General features: G+C 36.0%; 1 protein-coding gene across 2 annotated transcripts in view; it reads right to left on the reverse strand.

The window, feature by feature from the left end:
* Positions 1 to 21438, reverse strand: part of LOC113236783 — a 79132-nt gene that overhangs the window by 17225 nt on the left and 40469 nt on the right. For both annotated transcript variants that reach the window (XR_003310976.1, XM_026472959.1), the window contains exons 3-4: positions 6400 to 6608; positions 3021 to 3156 (exon numbers count right to left, since the gene is read on the reverse strand). Coding sequence is in view for 1 of the 2 variants with exons in the window: in XM_026472959.1 (XP_026328744.1) it covers positions 3021 to 3156; positions 6400 to 6608 (345 nt within the window). In the remaining variant the exon portion in view is untranslated. The remainder of the gene's footprint in view (positions 1 to 3020; positions 3157 to 6399; positions 6609 to 21438) is intronic.

Here is a 21438-nt window from a genome sequence, read left to right on the forward strand (position 1 = left end):
CAACATTTTATAAAATAATTAACATTATATTATTATTAATACAAAGATAGAACACTCAGAAAAATTCCTTCAAACCGATGTACCGTGTCAGACGCTATACCAACTAAGTCACGGAACGAACGGTTATTATAATTATAACAAACTAGTGGAGTCATTTCACATAAAAATTAATTGAATATCAATTCAATAAAAAATTAAATACAATGAATAGCGACATCTCTAGCCAGGGCTGGTAGCTGTAAAGATATCTAACTGGGTGATGAAATACTTAAGATTTCTCATAGATGGCGCTACAGCTAAAAGGTCGTTGAAAAACCAAATACAAAGACACGACAACAAACACATAGAAATATATTCGTGGGATCCGCTGGTTCGTTCCGTGGTACAGCGTCTGCCACGGTATGCTAGAAGACGTCGGTTCCAATCCGGCCGGTTCGAAGGAATTATTTCTGAATGTTCGATTTTTGTATTTAATAATTATAAGAAACTAGTGGAGTAATTTCACATAAAAAATAATTGAGTATCAATTCAATAAAAAATTAAATGATTGACGTTGTTAATACACATTTCTTATATTTGTAGGTGAGTGATAAAGAACCTTAAGTCGCATCACCGTAAGAGAAGCATGAAAACCTGTTTTGCCAGATTAAATTGTTTTTACTATTAAATAACGGTGTTATAAAAAATATCCGACATACCTAATTGTCTTATCCGATCATATAGAAAACCCGAAAACAGGCTACAATAAAAGTCTAAAACAAGTTATTTAAGAATAAAATATCTAACCTGACACATAATTTTTATATGCAGATATTTCTCTTTATGTACTACAGAGAACCTGCAAAATTTTGCTTTTCAACTGAAGCCCTATAGTTATTAAATTAATCAGAATTGATCTCTAAACTTGAAAATTGTCCAGCGGTTTTACAATACGCCGCGTCTCTAGTCGAGCCCTTGTCAACGTCGGATCTGTGTCAAGTTTTCTCCGCATGTTCTCATTTTATTGATATCAATTTTAAGCGCCCGGATTACGGACGCGATACACACCTCACCTCCTAAAACCCAGCCACGCGTCAAAATATCTCCTCCTAAATACCTGCCTTAAGTATAAGTCATTTTAAATTTGTATTAAATTGATATTCAATTATTTTTTGTGAAATTACTCCTCTAGTTTGTTATAATTATTAATACAAAGATCGACTTTTCTAAGTGTATGATCTTTGTATTAATAATTATAAGTAATTTTTACAACAATGCGTTTTAAAGAGAATGAGGCTCTTAATTAGGCATTTAAAATCAATCTTAAGGTCAAATAAAATATGTTAAATGAAAAACAACAAGATTTAAGTAATATTATGTATTTTACCATTGCGTGATTTTTAGCATTCAAAAGCAATGGTTTGTAAACAACATTTAAATTTCAAAATATGGACATAAGATCCTTGACCTCTCACATACAGACATATTTCTTTTCATCACGAGTTCATTTTAAAGTATATTTAAGAAAATCTGTAATTAGTCTTTATATAGATATATAGTTCGTATATTTTAATTGTGATAGACTGTATATTTAATAAATCAAATCAAAATTATTTCATGAATAACTTTGTTTTAGATTTAATTAACACTTCAATACGTAATAATGATATGGCAAGTGTATAAATAACACACAAACACGTTTTGAAATTAATTATTTCGTGAAATTGCTTATTTTATGATGAACGGTTTAATTTGATATTCTCATAAATGAAAAATGTCGTTTTTGCTGTAAATTTAAGAAAAAAAAACTTTTTTCTCGCAAAATATTACATTACTGATGCTAATTTTAAAAACAATATTTATATGTATATATATATATATGAAATATAATATATGAAATTTGAAATATATAATATATATATGAAATTATTACGTATAATATATGAAAAACGCCCAGAATTGGTGAACTGTCAAGGTGTCGTGTTTCACCATGATACTTAATTCCAAATCACACACTTTAAGAAGCCAACAAAAACTATTGCAGTTAGGTTCTCAATCAAATCTCCTCTTTGGCTGCGGAGCTGTAAGCCACGCTTACTTCTGACGCCGAGGTGTCTCTCCAGTTCGAAAACCTACGCGACTGGAGGGACCGGAGAAGGTTTAGCTCATCCTCTACTAACTCTTCGGGCTAGTACCGGAGATGTCGGTCGCAGTGTCCTGTGACAATGCCCGGAGATAGTTTCTAACTTAAAGGGCAACTCACGTGCTCCGCGAGGCCCTCATTTAAACAGCTACTAAGACGCGCTAGCTGTGCGCGGTATGAACGCCCCGGCCACATGCTACCGGGACAGATGAACGTGTTCATCCCTGCAGCTAACCACAAACCAGACACGCCTGTGAAAGCGTATCACTGGCGAAGGGCTTGGCCCGGACGCCCGTACGTCGTCCTGATCTTCTCAATCAGGTCCTGACCCCAGATCAGCCCGTTTACACGGACTTCATCCGGTTCTCAAAAATCTAGTGCCTAAGGTCAGCTGCGCCGGATGCATACTTTCCAGATAGGTATCGGAGCTCACTTCCCGTTGCGCTCTGCACAACTAACGGTTGCTACCCCAATGAATGAACAACTCATGGATGCCGCCAAGCAATGAAACCATTATTGCGTCCCGATTTTGAAGGGTAAAGATACTGGTAAAATTACAAGTCTTGTCAACTTTATGTCTCAGGGTGGCGGGCGCAGTGGCAGTATTCCTTTGCTATCTATATGATTTAAAGCTCTGAGTGGCATTGCAACTGGTCTTCTGACTTGTTCGTCCCATCGCTTGATATCATATTCATATTAATATTTTTTATTTGCAAGTTACATGGTTATATAACGGGTGTTCTTATGTTAATGGTACTTGACATGTAACACCCCATAGGGGCACTACAATATAAAAAAAAGATTAAAGTTTCTTGATGTCTATTCGATGTTTTTCTTTTTAGTAATAAATGAGTAACAAGAGACGCTAAGATGTTTCACTAACTAATCATGTACTTACCAACAACACGCATGTAAGCGCTTTTGAAGACCGTGTGGAAGTAGGGTGCGTCGGCAGAGACCTCACAACGGTAGCGCCCGCTAAGTCCGCGCGTCTCCACGCGGAGGACCACTTGGTGGGCCCCCGAACGTGACACCTGGGTCAAAAAGGGAAAGTGTCAATTATAAAATTCAGGAAAGGTACGTGACAAAATGATTTCCTTTACTTTCTCACAATTCGTGAAGACAAAGTAAATGCGCGAATGTCTAAAGTCGATTTTCTTTCATAAATTTTCAACCCTAACACAGAAATATTTGTGAACTTTTTTACTACAGCAGCTAAAGTACACTGTATAGCGTGTGATGCTAGAACTGCTGGTGATAAACGCAGCATTTCAGGTTCATTGACTGTTCCCGCTTCCGAGCATTCAAACGATTACCATTAATACGACTATTAATCACAAAGACCGTAACACCATCAAACTACACCATCAAATTCGTAAATAAAATATTCTTTATTACACCAAATAAATACAACAGAAATATTAATTGAACAGAAGGTGAGCCAAAGTGAACTTATCTCTAAAAGAGATCTTTTCCAGCCAACCCATGGCTATGAGAGCAAATGTCATAAGCGGGCAACAGCGTATATATATATATATATATATATATATATATATATATAACAATAGAGGGAGAGATATTGTAAACTGGTAGATAATTAAAAAAAATACCGTGACCTGATTACATAAGGATTATATATATAGATAAATTATATAGATTATATTATAGATAAATAAACATAAAAATATTACAATTTACGTTAATAAAATAAATAATATGAAGAAATAACACTAGTTACAGCACGAATATAAAGTTTGCATTTTAACAGCACTAAAGGTAAGTTCACCTGTGGTGTCTTTTTATATTGTTAATATTTCTTTCGTTACTTGGTGCAATAAACAAATTATCTCTTACTTCAAATATCAAAGGGAAAATATTAATATCAGATCGAAGAACGGAATACAGATTTTCGTCTAATATACGTAACGGGTCAACTGACAATAACCTTAAACAAATAGTAAAAATTATTTTATCGGACCGTAATCTAGAAACAACACGAAAAGCCGTTCAGAAAATAACGCTGTTCTGCACGAGTAATCCGCATAACGATAACCATTTGCCGTATATTTATAGCAAAATATCATGAACACGGGCTTCGGGTGGACAGTGGGATTTCTGATAAAAGATATTGAAGGAAAGGGGATATAAAATTATATTAAATATAACATTTTTGCTATGTTTACTTACATAACCAATGAGTAAATACTTGACATGAATTGATTAATATTTTAGTAGCAATAGAGGCCCTTGTGAAAGAGTTCGTCCAGTCAAGTACTCTCACCTACCTATTTCTGCCGCCAAGCAACAGTATGAGCATTACTACATTCTGGTTTTGATGGGTGAGGGAGCTGGTAAAATTACAGAAACATGGTACTTGTCAACTTATGTCTGAGGGTGACAGGCGCAGTAGTAATTCCCCTACTAAAGTGGAGTGCCACTCAGACTTTAAAACGCGATCTTTCATTTTACTAATCGCCTATCTATGACAGTTGCTGTGGCAACTGTCATGGATAGGCGAATAGTAAAATGAAAGAAAATATATATGAAATTTAAATAAAAATATTACAATTTAAGTTCGTTTTATTGATATACTGTTATTTACACATAATAATTTATAAGTATTTCACGTGCGTATGTAGTTGTGTATATACTTCCAATTATGTCGATTTTATTGTCTGTTTATTTATTTATTATTGTCAGTGGCTCACTCGCCACGGGCTTCCTGAAAATCACCGCGCGAAATGGTTTAAAAAAAACCGTTTGTGGCTAAAGCTGTGCAAGTTCCGATTGTACTGCATAATTAATAACGCACACACTCAAAATAGCCCCGCGCTAAGGAAACCCCGTGTCGCGGGTGCCATAGACACACACAGAGACAACCACAAATTACATCCAAACTCATGAGAGAAATAAATGTAGGCCATTCAAATATTTCTCCCGGCCCGAGAATCGAACCTGGGACCTCTGCGTGGCAGTCTGGCATGGTAACCGTTCAGCCACTGAGGCAGTCCATGTATGTCATATATATATAACAATTGTTTTAGTTTATTATTATTATTATTGTTCCTCTGTTGTTTTGTTTATATGCGTATCTGTGCTTGTGTAATAAACAGTTTTCTTTCTTTTTTTCTATAATAACATGCACCGTATCTAGTCATGCATCATTTTGTTATCAAGTTAACCGTAATCGTATAACAAGTAGCAATAAGTTTTTGACCGTACGGAACTAGTGAAGAATCAAATTGAGCAAAAAGCATCGATCCGTCTTACGGAGTCGGTCCACTTCGAACTACCGCCGAACTAAATCATGCCCGTCTCGCTCTCCAAAGACGCCTGACCCGATTTTCAAGGATCGAGCAGCACCACATTCGAGAGCGTTTTGACTTACACTCTACGCGATGCAAACCGGAGCATTCGTTACTCCGTGAAAGGGTTTTTAATGTATTATTTTGGCACAATGTTATAGCGCGAGTGGCGTCGTGCCAACGCCTAAAGGTTTAACGTGCCCGCCGACGAGATTCTTAAGTGATTTTTTGCCGAGTACAAGCAGAAGGCGGTTTAACGAACTACTGCTCGTAGCAAGATGTCGCAAAGTCGTTGACCCATATATGATTACAGTTATGACGTTGTTTATCGCTACGACGTTAGTGAGCCGTTTGCGTAAGAATCTCTTTTTATTTTCACGTTCACGTTCGCGAACAAAATGAATACGGTAAAAGTTTTGTTATTGGGGATAATATGCTTAATTAGCATATTATCCCCTATATATATATTATAGCTATTAAGTCACTTACTTTAGATCAATAATAGAGAATAATATCGGAATTATAACTTCATGAATATAGGTATTTAGGCACTATATTGTGTTACTAATTGAGAGATTTGATTGATACCATTGAACTAATTAGCAGAATTCTATATTTAATAACACTCCAATTGATGAATCTACAATCTATCTTAATAAGATCACACATAATTCTGAATCTTCTAATAACTATAATCTCAAATCTTAAGACTTAAAAATATGCCTATAACAACACCGGTATCGCGTCGACGTCAACTTATGTTGATTATAATGAAACTTAAGTGTAAATACATCACAGTAAGTATATAGCTACGTACCACAATAAAAAGAAACATTCCATTCCATTAAATAAATCAACACCATCCATAACAAAAAAAAAACAACCATCCGTCTTCGATCTTCTATTTTTTCTGTTGATGCGTACTTCCTTTTTTGCTTTCCTTTCTTTCATTGTAAAAAAAAATCAACTTACGTCAACACTGATTCCAGTTTGAGAGAATACGCGCGTATTTGGCATCTCCTTTGGCACGAAGCGGAAGAACTCCTGAGCACCATGGTACCATTTCACGGTGTAGAGCGCCTCGCCTATGTCCAGTGCCCAGCGGCAGCCCAGAGTCGTACTAGTGCCAACGCCCACGGCCTCGGGTACGCTTAGCTGGATGTCTCGCAGACATAGCACACCTGGGGGAAACGTTTTCAAATGAGTGATACTCTAATTCAGCCCTCCTTTGCCTCTGCCATGAGTTTATAGCGCTAGTTAGTTTAATTGCAGTAGAACTCCTTGTGAAAGAAAAAAAAGAGTTCGTCCAGGGAAGTACCTTATGTATTTCTCCCGCCAAGCAGTAAATAAATAAATAAATAAATAACGCACACACTCAACATAGCCCCGCATTAGGGAAACCCTGTGTCGCGGGTGCCATGGATACACACATAGACAACCACAAATTACACTCAAACTCACGAGAGAAATAAATGTAAGCCATACAAACATTTCTCCCGGCCCGGGAATCGAACCTGGGACCTCTGCGTGGCAGTCCGGCATGGTAACCGTTCGGCCACAGAGGCAATTATAATAATATAAAAAATATAGTTATAAAAAGTAATGTCAGCATTACTGTGTTCCGGTTTTGAAGGATAAGGGTGCTGGTGAAATTACAGGCATATGGGACTTTTCAGTGTGACGGATACAGTGGTGCGCCTCAGATCTTTGCGATTTAAAGCACTGAGTGGCACTGCAACTGTTAAGGTCAGGCGTATAGCTTACCGTCAGGTGCACAACTTGTTCGTCCCACCAGTTAATATTATAAAAAATAAGTTATCGCTAGCGACCGCGTAAGATTTTGCATACAAAATGTTGTTACTTCTTGTGACTGCTAAGAGTGCTATATAATTTGCCATACAAAATTGTCAATGGTCACAGTAAAGTCGTGGTAGAGGCACTTGTCATAACTAACATATTTGCATTTCGGAAACTTTCGAGATATTGGCACTTAAAGATTTTTTGCTAGTGAAAAATGTCAATTACCCAGATTTTCCGTAACAATAAAACTGAAACTAAGTAAGATATAGAAAAACCGATTAGAGGGGGTTGTAGATCTCGTTTCGATGATCCCAGATATGTTAATAACTCAATTTCGCTAAAAATGTCGATTAAGTCAGTTATATCATATAGGTACATTGAAATATATGTACAAAGAATGGCTACTGAAATAACAGAAGGACATGCTGTTGATTGAAGGTAAAATAAGGTTCTGCTAGGTTTCGGAAGGGGACAACCACCGGGGTGAGTGGCGAGCCTTAACGGGATCCCACGAACCGGCACCGGTGGGTGAAGGTTCACAGGTTTTTAGTGGTTAGGCCTCTAAGGATCCATTGAGCGAGCGTGTATCGCCGGGTAGGTCAACAGAGGAGAGTCCCAAATAACCCCGCTATGTCTTCGCCCGCGGCATGATATGTGTAACACATTTTCCTGTATAGAAAAAAAAGGTTCTGCTAGGTTAATAATAATATTCAATTCAATTTCATTCTCTACCTGTTCTATTCTATATAATGCAGTAAAATGCTTTTTACACTTTTTGCTGTATGGTCGGTGCGTGTATTCATTTGTAGTTTGGCATAAACATTTGAACTGGAATTTCTGTAGTATACATATAATAGAGGACAATTGCGGTGAGTGAGGTGCTTTCTTAATTATATATTTAATTACAAACTGCATACTGCTGTGTCTACAGCGACGAATATACTGCACTTGTAGTTCTACTTTGTATACAAGGTGAAGCCTGAAAACCAGCAAATTGCTGGGGCCTTTTCTTCAACGCAGCCATTCGTTTTAAGCCACTATTTTAAGTTGTTTTATGTATCGTTGTAGTGTTGAAGAATAGAGTCTTTTCATTTATTTTATTTTTTAACCGACTTCAAAAAAAAGGAGGAGGTTCTCAATTCGACTGTATGTTTTTTTTTTGTATGTATATTACGCAATAACTCCGGTATTTGTGGACCGATTTTCATGATTCTTTTTTTGTTGGAAAGAGGGTACCGACTAAATTTTATTAAATAGATACTATATAATTATTACAAGGAGCAATTATTTTAATGGTTGATTTTGCTATTCTCCAATTTAAGGCGTTTTTCTCTGAATATACTTTAAGTAGTGAAAACCGATTTTTATTACTTCCTGTGTCAAGTCCCGTATAGTGGCAAACTAGGGGATGAATCCGGGTTTGCGAACTTTCCGGTAAACGATTTCAATAAAACTTGGTAATTATATGTAATTCCACGTACTTTTGAGGTCGGTTGTTTGTACTACTCTACTCTGTACTGAGATTATTATTTCTTTATATAAGAAGGGCAGAATTTACTCTATTACGTAGAGTACAATCAAACTTAGTGGTCTCAAAGTGTCGACGATTTATTGCACAAGGAATTTCAAATAAAAAAATGACCAATATTTTCTACTACTTCGTAGGATATTTACATGTACGTGTTTTCTAAAATTCAAATTACGGCGTCATTCTAGTTTTACTAAGCATCGAATATAATTTTTTTAAATCCGGTTTAATTTCACTTCATAATTGGAAATGATAGATCAGTCTCAGGGTGATGGGCGCAGTGGGAGTGGCCCTCAGATATTTGCGATTTAAAGCTCTGAGTGGCACTGCAACTGTTATGGACAGGCGTGTAGCTTACCATCAGGCACACGACTTGTTCTTCCCGTCACTTGATATTTCGTAAAAAAAATCGCCTATGTTTCTTACAGAATTTAGACCGGAAAAAATAGTTTCGTTTCCAATGTGTAGCCATCGCGAATGTTTAAGAACTCAACATTCACTTCATAATACTGGCTCTATATTTATTTATATTAGGTAGACTTTTAAATGATTACTTAGGTACTTAAATATAACCAACTAGCCGGTACTCGCGACTTCGTCTAAGTGGATAGTAAAGTGAATAAGTACTTCGAGTAGCCTACTGTACTATACTAATTTTCACAGTTTTATTGGTCTCCATAAATATTGCATATCCGATTTCACCCATTTATTTTTGAGACAAAAGTAGCCTATGTCCTTCTCGTAGGTCCCAAAATTCATCAAAATTGATTCATCTGTGTAGGCAATATTAGTTTGGATTAAGACTTAGAGCACACGGGTGCAATCGGCGATTTGCGTCGTCGTCGTCGCAAAGCCATGTTATTAGCGCACGCAGTGCCACACGACGGTGTCCCAACGTGACGCTGCCACCTATTTTTTAATTTTTTTTATACATGACAGGCAAATTACAATTACTCTTCACGGCTCGTTTGAAGGACCCCATATCATAAGATGGAGGGAATACGTGCGCTGGGAGCGAGTTCCATTTATCAACTGTGTGATAGAGGAAGGTGCTACTAAACCTTTTAGTTCGCGATGGAATATGACTAGTTGTAAAACGGTGACTACAGAGGCCAGCACGCTTCGGAGCAGGAAAGGGGACTTTAGTTTTTAATTTTTATTTTTACTTTACTTATGCATTGCAGCACCCTAACGCTTCCTCTTATGGCCCCTTGCCCGACATACATGTATGGCATGTAGTTCTAATTCATATCTATGAGTAGTACAGTACAATACAGCATCACCGCACAGGCGTCGTATCGCTCTTATGCTTACAATTTCCTAATACCGATATGTGCATATTTCCAAGAAAAATATCCCGTAATTCAAGTATGAAATATCACAGCGTTAATATTAATCTCATATATAAACGTTAACTTTTAATGGAAGTGAAATGTTTATGAGCGAGAATATTATAATGTAAGATAATTAAAATTAAAATGATATATGTTACAATATTTAGTTTATTGAATAATACATGATGATTAATTGAAATACCATATTAGTTAGTGAGAGCGGTGGCCCCGGCGTGGCAACAGACGCTGGTTGGGGTGTTTATATCTGTAATAATGAAATAGATTCACAATGCAAACGCCAACGTCCGTAAAAAATGTATTCAGTTGTCTGTGAAATTCTGGACTAAAAGATAATATTTACAATTTGAGATTACTAACGTAACAACTAATTAACCGGAACCCTGCAAATATTTAAAGAGGTCGTTGTACTGAATTTGAAGTTCCAAATACTATCGTATTTTAATAATATCGCATCGCTTTTTTATTATATTTGACGACCTCAGTGACCCATAGTGGGCGCTGAGGAGATCTCTGGTTTGATTTCCGTTCGGACCAATTTGGTAATTTAAGTTCTTAGGTTTTCGCGATTTTTACACATAGGAAATGAAACTATTTTTCCGGATTTAAATCGCGTATATTTGTTTTTTCAAACAAACCGACGTTTCTGATTTACGACGTTACGATTTCTCAGTTCCTGAGACCCGTGAAATGTAACATCCCCTTACAGGATGCAGGAGTTTACAAGCTTAACTGTGAGTGCGGTCTCTCTTAAATTGGACAAACAAAGCGAAGTATTTGTACCCGCGTCAAAGAACATATAGCTGATGTCAAACACCGTCGCGTAAACAAGTCTGCAGTCTGCGAGCACGTCATGGATAAACCTACACATTCAATGAAGTTTGACAAACCCCAGGTCCTTGCAAAAGAAGTCCGTTATCTACCCAGGATGCTGCGAGAGGCCATTGAAATTAAAAAACATCCTAATTTCAACAGGGAAGATGGTTTCTCCGTAACACCAGTTTGGGATCCAGTATTTCCTCTAATGAAAAATCCCAAACAGACATAAGGCTGCAATACTAATTAATATGTTTTAGTTTATTCTAATTTCTATTAATAATTAATAATAAATTAAACTTAATAAAAATTCATTCAATAAAATAATTTGTAAAACTTAATGTAGCGTAAATTGGAATGTTTTCTTTGTAAAATTAAAAATAAGGTATTTAATTAATAACTATTGTAACTATAGTGAAAAAATAGGGTGGTTTGCATTAATATTAGACATAACTGGTTGAAGACTGTACCACCTCAGTCAACCGTGACCATGGGACCTGTAAAGGGCCCGAAACGTTGGTTTGTTTGAAAAAAACAAATATACGCGATTTAAATCCGGAAAAATAGTTTCATTTCCTATTGGTAATTTAACTTTTGTAAATTGGTTCTGGTTTGAGTGTTCTGGGCACTACCCTCAATGGAATTCATTTTGATACCTATTTTATTTTCATTACGAAATAAACTCAATCTTTAATTTCATTTTTTGCATAAACTTAGGTTCGTTTTAATACAACTCAGCCTTAATTCCTAGTATGAAAAAAAGTTCCAGAAAACTATACCATTTGAATTCCTTGTACTATGATTAGGTACCAGAAAAACGGAAATTACTTTGGAATAGTTCATTGCCCAAAGTGGTCCTACTGGGAATTGAACCCGAGACCTGCGCATTCATCGCGCACAGTGCAAACCGTTAGGCGACCGCGTCCCCATTATTAATATTATTATATTATTTATTACATTTGTACTTACAACAAAGTCTCTGAAATAGTAACAACAAAATATTTAAAATAGAAAATATCTCAATAGAAAACGGAAATAAGAGGTTGGGGAGGAAAACGGGCAGTACGAACTTAACGCGGTTTCCGTCCTACCTTGCCACTTTAAATGCAGCGCTTATACCCGGCTACATAAGAAACCTATTTGTGGAAACGTACACCTATAAACACTTTTATTTCCACGAAGGTAAATTTTTGTTAAAGGTACGTTTGTGGTCGGTCCGTTAGCGGTTCGCTGAGCAGAATCCGCTTCGTAAGTAATCAAATCTTGGCCGTCAGCTACAGGTATGGTAAAGGTGGTCGGAATACATAAATCAAGTGAACTGTACGTGATCGAATTGAAGATCTATCCAATACACAATTCCCGACAACATGAACTCATTACAATGTAACCAAATCCAATTTACGGTTCAGCCGCATCATAATATTTCATCTCGAGCGAGGTTCATTCGCATTACACGGATTCATTTCACCGCTGGTCTACGTTTAAATAGGAATAAATCTGTGTTTTGGTTTTGTGTTTACGCAATATTTCAACCTAACGTTAACGTACTAGCCTATTTTCGGCTACAGAATTTAATAACCTGGTGTGTATACTGACAATTTTCAGTTTGCAAAACTCACAACTTTTCAGGCAAGAGGTGTAAGAGCGGTTACACACGGATACTTTTAGCAGCGATACAAACGCGATGCAAATACGATGCAGTCACTAATCGTCTACCTTTACACAAGCGCCCGATTTTCGCAAACGCGCGATGCTAGCGCCCGACTGCATCGATACAAACGCGCGATTGCATCGCTACACTTGGCATTTATAAGCGATTCCATCAATGTAATCTTCTCGCGTTTGTATCGATGCAGTCACGCGTTTGCATCGATGCAATCGCCTATAAATCGCAAGTGTAGCGTTTCACGAACGCGTGTTTGCATCGCTGCTAAAAATCGCCGTGTTTAAGATGCTACGATCGAAATTAGTGGATAATTTTTTGATGCCTTAAATAGGTTATAAAATTTCACATCTACATATTTGTTTCATGTTATTCGTGTTATTTTTATGACTTTCATGTGATGGAAGTGCTTTTGACGTATGATCACGTGTGACCAGAAATGGGCAGTGGGTTAAAACCCATAAAACCCAACCGAGTTTTAACTGATTTTTACTCAAAGCTTTTAACCTATTTTGCCCACAATCGTGGGCTTTTGTCCGGCGAATACGGATTTGGTATAATTCCATATTTATTACAAATTTCGATGTAAAAAAATATTTTTATATGAAAAAGAAGCAACTCCACACAATGCCCACCTTGTAATCCTGTGGATTCTCTTACTTAACTGAAATGCTAAAATACATTAAATGAAATTTATGTGGAATGTAGAGCCATGTCGCCTTTCCATACATCTTTATCTAACACGTAGTCTTCAATTTTGTAATATGACTAGGAAATGATAGTCTTAATATATGTTCCGGAATATTATTGTAAAAACGTATACCCCCATAAAAGAACCGTTTATTTGGTTAAACGAAATCGTGATACTATGAGTTTGGACATAGCTCTATGGAAATCCGATAACATTACAAGAATATGGCAACTTCAATCTGATGCTGCAATCAGGACAGACACATGCAGATAAAATACTTCCTTTACTTACCAAATTGATCTCATCGAGTTTTTAGCTTGCACATGGTGACTTGTTTTGTTATTTTTTGAATTTTAATTTAGGTTACATAAACTTTTTCTGAGTGTTCGATCTTTGTATTCATAATTATAATAAACTAGTGGAGTAATTTCACAAAAAATAATTGAATATCAATTCAATAAAATTTAATTAATACAGTGAATAGCGACATCTCTCGCCAGGACTGGTAGCTTTAAATGTACTAACTGGGTGATAAATCTTTCATAGATTTCTCATAGACGGCGCTACGACTACAAAGTCGTTGAAAAACCAAATACAAAGACACGACGCAAGCACATAGAAAAATTCGTGAGGTCCGTTGGTTCGTTCCGTGGCTTAGATGGTATAGCGTCTGGCACGGTATGCAAGAAGACGTCGGTTCGAATCCGACCGGAACGAAGGAATTTTTTCTGAGTGTTTTTTTCTGAGTGTTCGATCTTTGTATTAATAATTATAACAAACTAGTGGAGTAATTTCACAAAAAATAATTAAATATCAATTTAATAAAAATGTAATAAATTAAGTGTTATTATTTAAAAATAATAATTCCTTCCTACCCGCGAACTCTACGCAGTATCTACGCTCAGTCGCCTTTCACGTTTGCGACGGGTAGACTGGTAGGATTTTTTTCTGAATGGTCGATCTTTGTATTAATAATTATAACAAACTAGTGGAGTAATTTCACAAAAAACAAATAATTGAATATCAATTCAATAAAATTTAATTAGGTTACATACTTAACTTTGTATAAACAAAATCTGTGACGGTTTATAATCAGTATAAGCAAGTTGCTGCCTATCACCGAGTCCCTTTGCCGCAGTAAAATACTATGTAGTGAGCAACTGACTCTTTCATTCTTATGAAAAAATGACGGTGTTCCGTATGCTTTAATATAATCAAGTACATTATGGCAGCTTAACTCGATAGTAAGTAATTAGCAATGCACAGGTGCAAATAATAAAGGTAGATTGTCTCATCTGGGCAGTAAAGTGTGTAAGTTGCATTATAAGATAACAAACTGATACCGCGAATTTAACGCTCTGTAACTGGTAGTATTATACTATTTTTATTATGGACAAACTCGGTGGCCCAAATTTGCAAAGTGAGCTCTAGATCAGGAGGTCGCGGGTTCGATCCCCGATAGGGTCAATTTGAGACATGAACTTTTCTAAATGGTTTTGGTCTGCGTGTTCTGGGTTTTGCCCCGGAGCGAATTCCGTCGCTCTGGCACTCGTTGAGACCAGGTAATTTGTGTGCTGATCTTGCACACTATTATGATTGAAGACGCACCGATGCGCGCGCACGCATCGCGCATCTGATCAATCAGAGCAAGCCTTTCAAGGATTACTGAACTAAAATTCGCGAGATAGTTTCGCGCACTCTTATTGGCCGGGAGAATCTGCGGACACATCACTCAGGTAGGATACTTTGTCGGAGACGCCGTGCCGCTATATACAATAATAAAATAGTTTATTTATTTCTAGTAATATTATCACCAATAGTAATAAAACCACTAAATACTAATATTTGTGAGGTACAAAATTATACACCAAAGACACTGCTGGAAACATGCAATTCATTTCATGATGGAGATGCAGAATGGGGCTAGACTGCACTTGGCGCGTCAGGGTCGTTTGCACAAGGTCGCGTAAAAGCAATTCACTTTTGCTTCTGCGAATATCCTTAACACGTTATAGAAGCGGGGCAGCTTCACTAGCGCCCAAAAGCCGCTTCGTATAATTTGCATTTAGTAGCAGTAGAGCTCCTTGTGAAAGAGTTCGTCCAAGGAAGTACTGCCACCTTACCAATTTCTGCCGCCAAGCAGTAATGTCAGCATTAACGCGTTCCAGTTTTGAAGCGTAAGGGTGCTAGTGAAATTACTGGCACATGGGACTTGCGAACTTATGTCTCAGGGTCACGGGGGCAGGGCAGTGTCCCTCAGATCTTTGTGATTTAAAGTTCTAAGTGGCACTGCAGCTGTTATGGACAGGCGTGTCGCTTACCACCAGGCTCACGACTTGTTCATCCCTTCACTTGGTATAAAAATCCTCCATAAACTCGAACTCAAAGTCAAAACAACTATTGTATCGTTCTGTTGTGTGTGCCTGTTTACGGTGCATTCGTTAGTTATGTGTTTAAGCTATTGGTGGATGAGTCTATAAAATATTATAGCGTTACTTTGTACAGACCGTTGCAAAACAAAATTACTTATTTTTATAATATACTAAGTGACTGGACGAACAAGTCCCACGTCCCTGTAATTTCATCACATAGTGAAGGTCACATTACTGTTTGGCGGCAGAAATAGGTAACGTGGCAGTACTTTCCTGGACGAACTCTTTCACAAGGAGCTCTACTGTTGCTCACGGATTGTATAATGGCATTATATGATGTATATAAACATTGTACACTTATATGTATAAACATATATTGGAAAGACATTGTAAAGATACAGAAACCAACACTATTACACAATATATCGGAAATACTATATCATCGTGAGGCCCCGTGTACACCAAAATGTACATAATACGTGAAATCATTCAGGCCCAGACAATATTATTCCTATAAATCACGTAAACTCTCAGTGCAGTTTTAACGAAAATATCGCATTTTAATTTAGCGTCATAATTATATTCTACATGACCATAGAGTATCTACGTAAAAAATACAAAACTGAGGGCACACTTTATTGGGCCTAAAGCTTGTAATTATATTTAGTGCATTTTAAAGCGCAGGCCACATCGCGAACGAAGCTAGCTAACTTAGTTTAGCTCGCGTAGTTGCATGCAAAGCTAAGCTAAGAAAATACATAGTAAGTAGTGACTATGGATACGTGCGGGGGTGAAGGGCGTCAGAAGGGCGACATATTTTACATACTTAGCGGGATCGTTAGGTTAGTTTAATTAACTTGGTTAACTTATTTCGCGGTGTGAACCGAAGTATGAAAAGATGCCCCGGCTATGTGAGCTAAGTTAAGTTAGCTTAGCTTCGTGCGCGGTGTGGCCTGCGCATTAATTACGTTGGTCGTTTAGCGCTTTTCCTAGCGATGCGCGACTTTGAATGTTACTAGTATTAATCATGCGAACGGACAAATCATTCGCATAATTAAAATCCAAGCACAATCATTCGATTCGAGTCGGATGATTACCGATACCGAATGTGCCATTCGGTCAGTGCACTAGCCGAATGATTATTATGTCAGAACTACCCGGAACCATCCACCATGTCCATGTCAAAATATCCCTGTCCCCGTCAAATTTACGCTATTTACCATGCGTCAGTAGGCAGAAATGCTTTATAGATACTATGGATTAGTAATACTAATTAGTTATGAATAATCATTCAGATCACTCGAATACGAAAATTAGTAAATTACTAATTTGTCATTCGAATGACAGGATTAGTAATTACTAACGAGGCAGGCCAATGTAAGAATCCGAGTTACGAACTTTGTCATTCAATTCATTCGGAACCCAACCCTTGCCGTAATAAATTTCTTCCAAAAAATAGGTTTATGGTCGAGGCTTCCCGTCTCATCAACAAAACCGCTGCCCTAATCTGGTTACTTAATTTCCAAATACATTTCTCTTAGTTGCCCATAAATGTCAAGGAGGCAAATAATTCAGTAAAAGTTTCGCAATGGATCCCTGTTGATGTAGGGTTACCCGTGTGTCAAGCTTGTGGTTGTGGCCCGGAGCAATGTATAATAAATGAACGGTGTTGCGTGTTCCGAACTAATAATTTAAGATCTCCGCCAAGAGATTGGCACTTTACAGAATTTTTCGAGATCTGTGCTTCAGGGAATTCCGATAATCAGCTTTACTTAAGGGATTGGATTCGAAAAGTCAATTGTATCCGAAGTGATTTTAATAATTCATCACTTCTGTACATTTATTGTGCCTGTACAAGACACGAAAGATCTGATTAAGGGGTGCTTTTTGTGGAAAATGTTGTCAGAACTCTTTGTCGGAGAGAAGATTCAAAAATATTTTAAATTCGCTTAATATTTTCTGAAACCTTCAGATTTATTATTGGATCACGTAGAGAATATACGAACGATAGCAAAGTTAAATCATTCTACTTAATGCAAGTAAATTTAATATTCGATCTTTATTTAGCTCACACACCTTTCTTAATTGTTTTATTTTGCTAGAACTTTCTCAACTCTATAATTGCTTCTGCTGGAGAATGTACATCGGTGACGTGACTACACATAGGCTTAATTTGGTATTTATATATAAAGTTTACTTTATAGAGAATAAACGACTAAATTCTTCCAAATAGATTAAAGCAGTTGCCAAGACGAGTAACTTTACAAGCAATACTTAATTAACAACACTATTTATAACCAATGTATAATATGCATTCCAATGACAACTGCACACAGCATTAAAAAATTAAGAATAATTACCACATACACATTTTAGTGTAAAGTGAAAATGATATCGAATTGAATTTTACATAATTAAAATTTACTACATGGTACATACTACTTCTATAGATTCTGACAAATGTAAAAACAACTGTTTACTGAAAATGTGTTTTTTTCGTATATGTACTTATGAACATTAATATTTATCATCAATCATAAGACAAGACTTATAATACATAGAGGTACAGTTATCGTCAAAATAATCTGGACGGTCAAACAACCCAAAAATATCCATATGGAGCGGTCATTAGTATTACACGTTCACTGTACCGATAACATCCACACATTTGGCATGGGTTTCAATTGAAAAAAAAATAACAACATGCAATTATAAATTTATTTTAATCTTAGTTTTACATGTGCCCCTTAACTTCATTGAATTAAGATCGATATTAGAAATTCTTAACGTACCATTTTGCAAGTGTACAATATCTTGACTTGCAGTGCCCTATTCAGGGTCATGTACTACACTCTAATCATAATGTAACACATTAGTAACACCTGACAATGTACATGTGACAATAAATAAATACAAATACAAGTGAAGTTATTTTTAGTTATTTTTCACCGTTAAAACAATTTTGTTGCCGACTATTCCAATCTACACATATAGTGTATCGTTTTCGGCGCCATTTAATATTGCATCATTCATGAGAGTCAACGATCAGCAACTCACGCATCGAATGCAAAGGGGAGAAATATATGCGTCACTGTTTCACAGAATTGATCGTTTTGAGGCCATGTCATGCGAGGCTCTGAAAATGAGGAGAATGTTTCGTTGTTTTACTTTCTGTTTTGATCTCTGAAAGGACATAGATAAAGTTTGGTACACAACGCGGGAACGCAACTGCACAGTACCGCGAACCCACCAGTGACCGCCGTCTCCGGCACCACCATAGGAGATAAGCGTCCCTCTGGGCCCTATGCTGATGACGTACCAAAACAAACACGGTCCCCTACGGCAACATCTTGAACTTTCGTCCGATGTCGGATTTTCGTGTTTCGAACTTTATCGAAGAGTGTGATACCTATGTTTTTTTATATTTTTTTTTCTTTGCAGTGCTTGACTAAAATTTATTATTCACCGGACTAGCCCGGAAAGGCTTTCTTTCTCATTAGAAATCAACGTGGAAAAGGTTTTTGAAATTCAAACTTGACGATGGTCTGTGGTGCACCAAACTTTTTCTTTAAAAAAAAAAACATAATGACACAGTCAACTACGTACGATTTATCGTACATTATGTAATATAAATCCGTTGGTATATTTCATTCTTATTATTGTTGACATTAAATTGACAATGATAACTAATTGTGTTTATTAAATTATTTTAATTCGTCGAAGAACTAAAATAATTTCAATAATCACTTAATCACACAAAATCATAAATACAAGCAAGAGTAAAAAATAATGAAATTGATGACACACAACAACTTTGCAGTCTTATATAACAAATAACTATTGCTGCTTCAAAAAAACTCACATGAACATTTTGAAAATTGATCTGCATTCTGTTTTTCAATGTCTCAATTGATACCAGAGATTAACGGTTAAATAAGCGGCAGGTAAATGGTCTGTCCCTTTTTCGAAACGATAATTACTATGTAGCTTGTATTACGCAATTAAGATTTCGATATAAAAAAAAAAAAAATATTACAATCTTACTCTGGTCAAAATAGAGTATGCAACGAACTAATTTTCTTCTTACAAAAATCGAAAAAACTAAAATCGAAAAACTCTAAAGAAAAATTCCATCGATATGACTGGTCGTATTTTACGTTTACATATATCAATAATAATAACAAACTAGTAGAGTATATTCACAAAAAATAATAATAGCAGTAAAAAAGTCATGATATTCAATAAATAAATATTGGAATTCATATATTACTTTCTTAAAATTTTTGAAATTGACGATTTAATTGATTAAATTGATGATTATAATCATCAATTCATGTCTATTTTTGCAACCGAACACCATTTAATTTTCAAAACCTATCAAGTACCCTACCACTTTCACCACATACTGACATGTGGTCATTGTACCATTAGCATAATTATGAGTAATAATATTAAATATAAATCATGTTTGTCTTACTATGTCACCAGTTGCAATGCCTCTGCCAAGTTTATTATAATTTACTGACAAAATTTTATTTTAAGTACTGATTTTAAAATGGTCCTAATACTTCAGAAATTTCGCAAACGTGTGCACAGCAACTCACGAAAGTTATATCGAAATCAGATGGATAATAATCAGTGACCGGAATTGAGAGAGTTAATTTACCTAAAGTATGAACGTGTTCTTAGTACGGACATACAAATTTCGTCATCAATGCGTATAAAGTTACTTTTATTACTGTTTATTTTCTAAGCATTCCAAAATGTCTCATGTTTATTTTTTAAATGGCTAAAGTATTTAAATACGTAAGTACCTATAGAAACACAACTACAATATTATTTTTTGAGACTATAGTTTTTAGAAAATACTTAATAGGACATAATAATTTTAGCTGCCAATGTACTTAAATTTAAATAAATAACACGCATATTCAAGTGTACTCAGTTCTGAGGAGTCTTAGGATTTGTAAAAGGGAATGTCCACATTATTCTTTAGTTTAGCTAAATTAACTCCCTCAATTCCGATCGCTGATAGGAATGGGCTAAATTCAGTATAAACATTCATTTACTCAAAACGCGCACTTTACAGGGTTTCAACGCACCGACCACTAGAGCGGTTGTCTTATTGAACGAGTTCCTCACTCTTGACCAGGTTGCTGATGTGTTCGCGGATACTTGGTCGCAACTCACAGCCGCTATTGTAAATTTTGTGAATTTATGTTATTGTAGAGCTATTTAGAATTCAAATTGTTGTTAATATTATTTTGTGTTTGTTACTTTTATTATTATTATTATCATTTTATATTAATATTGTAATCCAATATCTTGCTATCGTGTTGGTTAATCGGTTAGTCCGCAAGAATTTCTTTATAAATAAATAAATTTATTATATAAAATACTTATAGTATATACTTATAATATTTAATATATATTATAGAAAATACTTCAATATTTTTTCAAGAGAACATTCAATTATTGATTATTTTACGAAATAAATCCATTAGGTCAAGGCGCTTTTGCGCACTGCATCCTATCCGTATTCCTTCCGAATCCGAGACTGTACAAATCTAGAAAACTCGGACCCACTTCGGATGTCGCTTGTGCACTATACCGATTCGAATCCGAGATAATACCCTGCAGCCTGGGACAATTGTTTTATGAAATTCTTTTAATATACATGAATTAAAAAAGTTCTGCTTTATTTGTGAAAACATGGAAAAATAATAGAATGTGAACAGAATCGGTACCTCTTTTTTGTTTTTAGTTGCTTTTTTGCTTATCGAGTTCTT

Source organism: Hyposmocoma kahamanoa, unplaced genomic scaffold (assembly GCF_003589595.1).
Source record: "Hyposmocoma kahamanoa isolate Upper Pololo Valley unplaced genomic scaffold, ASM358959v1 92, whole genome shotgun sequence".
Taxonomy (NCBI): Eukaryota; Metazoa; Arthropoda; class Insecta; order Lepidoptera; family Cosmopterigidae; genus Hyposmocoma; species Hyposmocoma kahamanoa.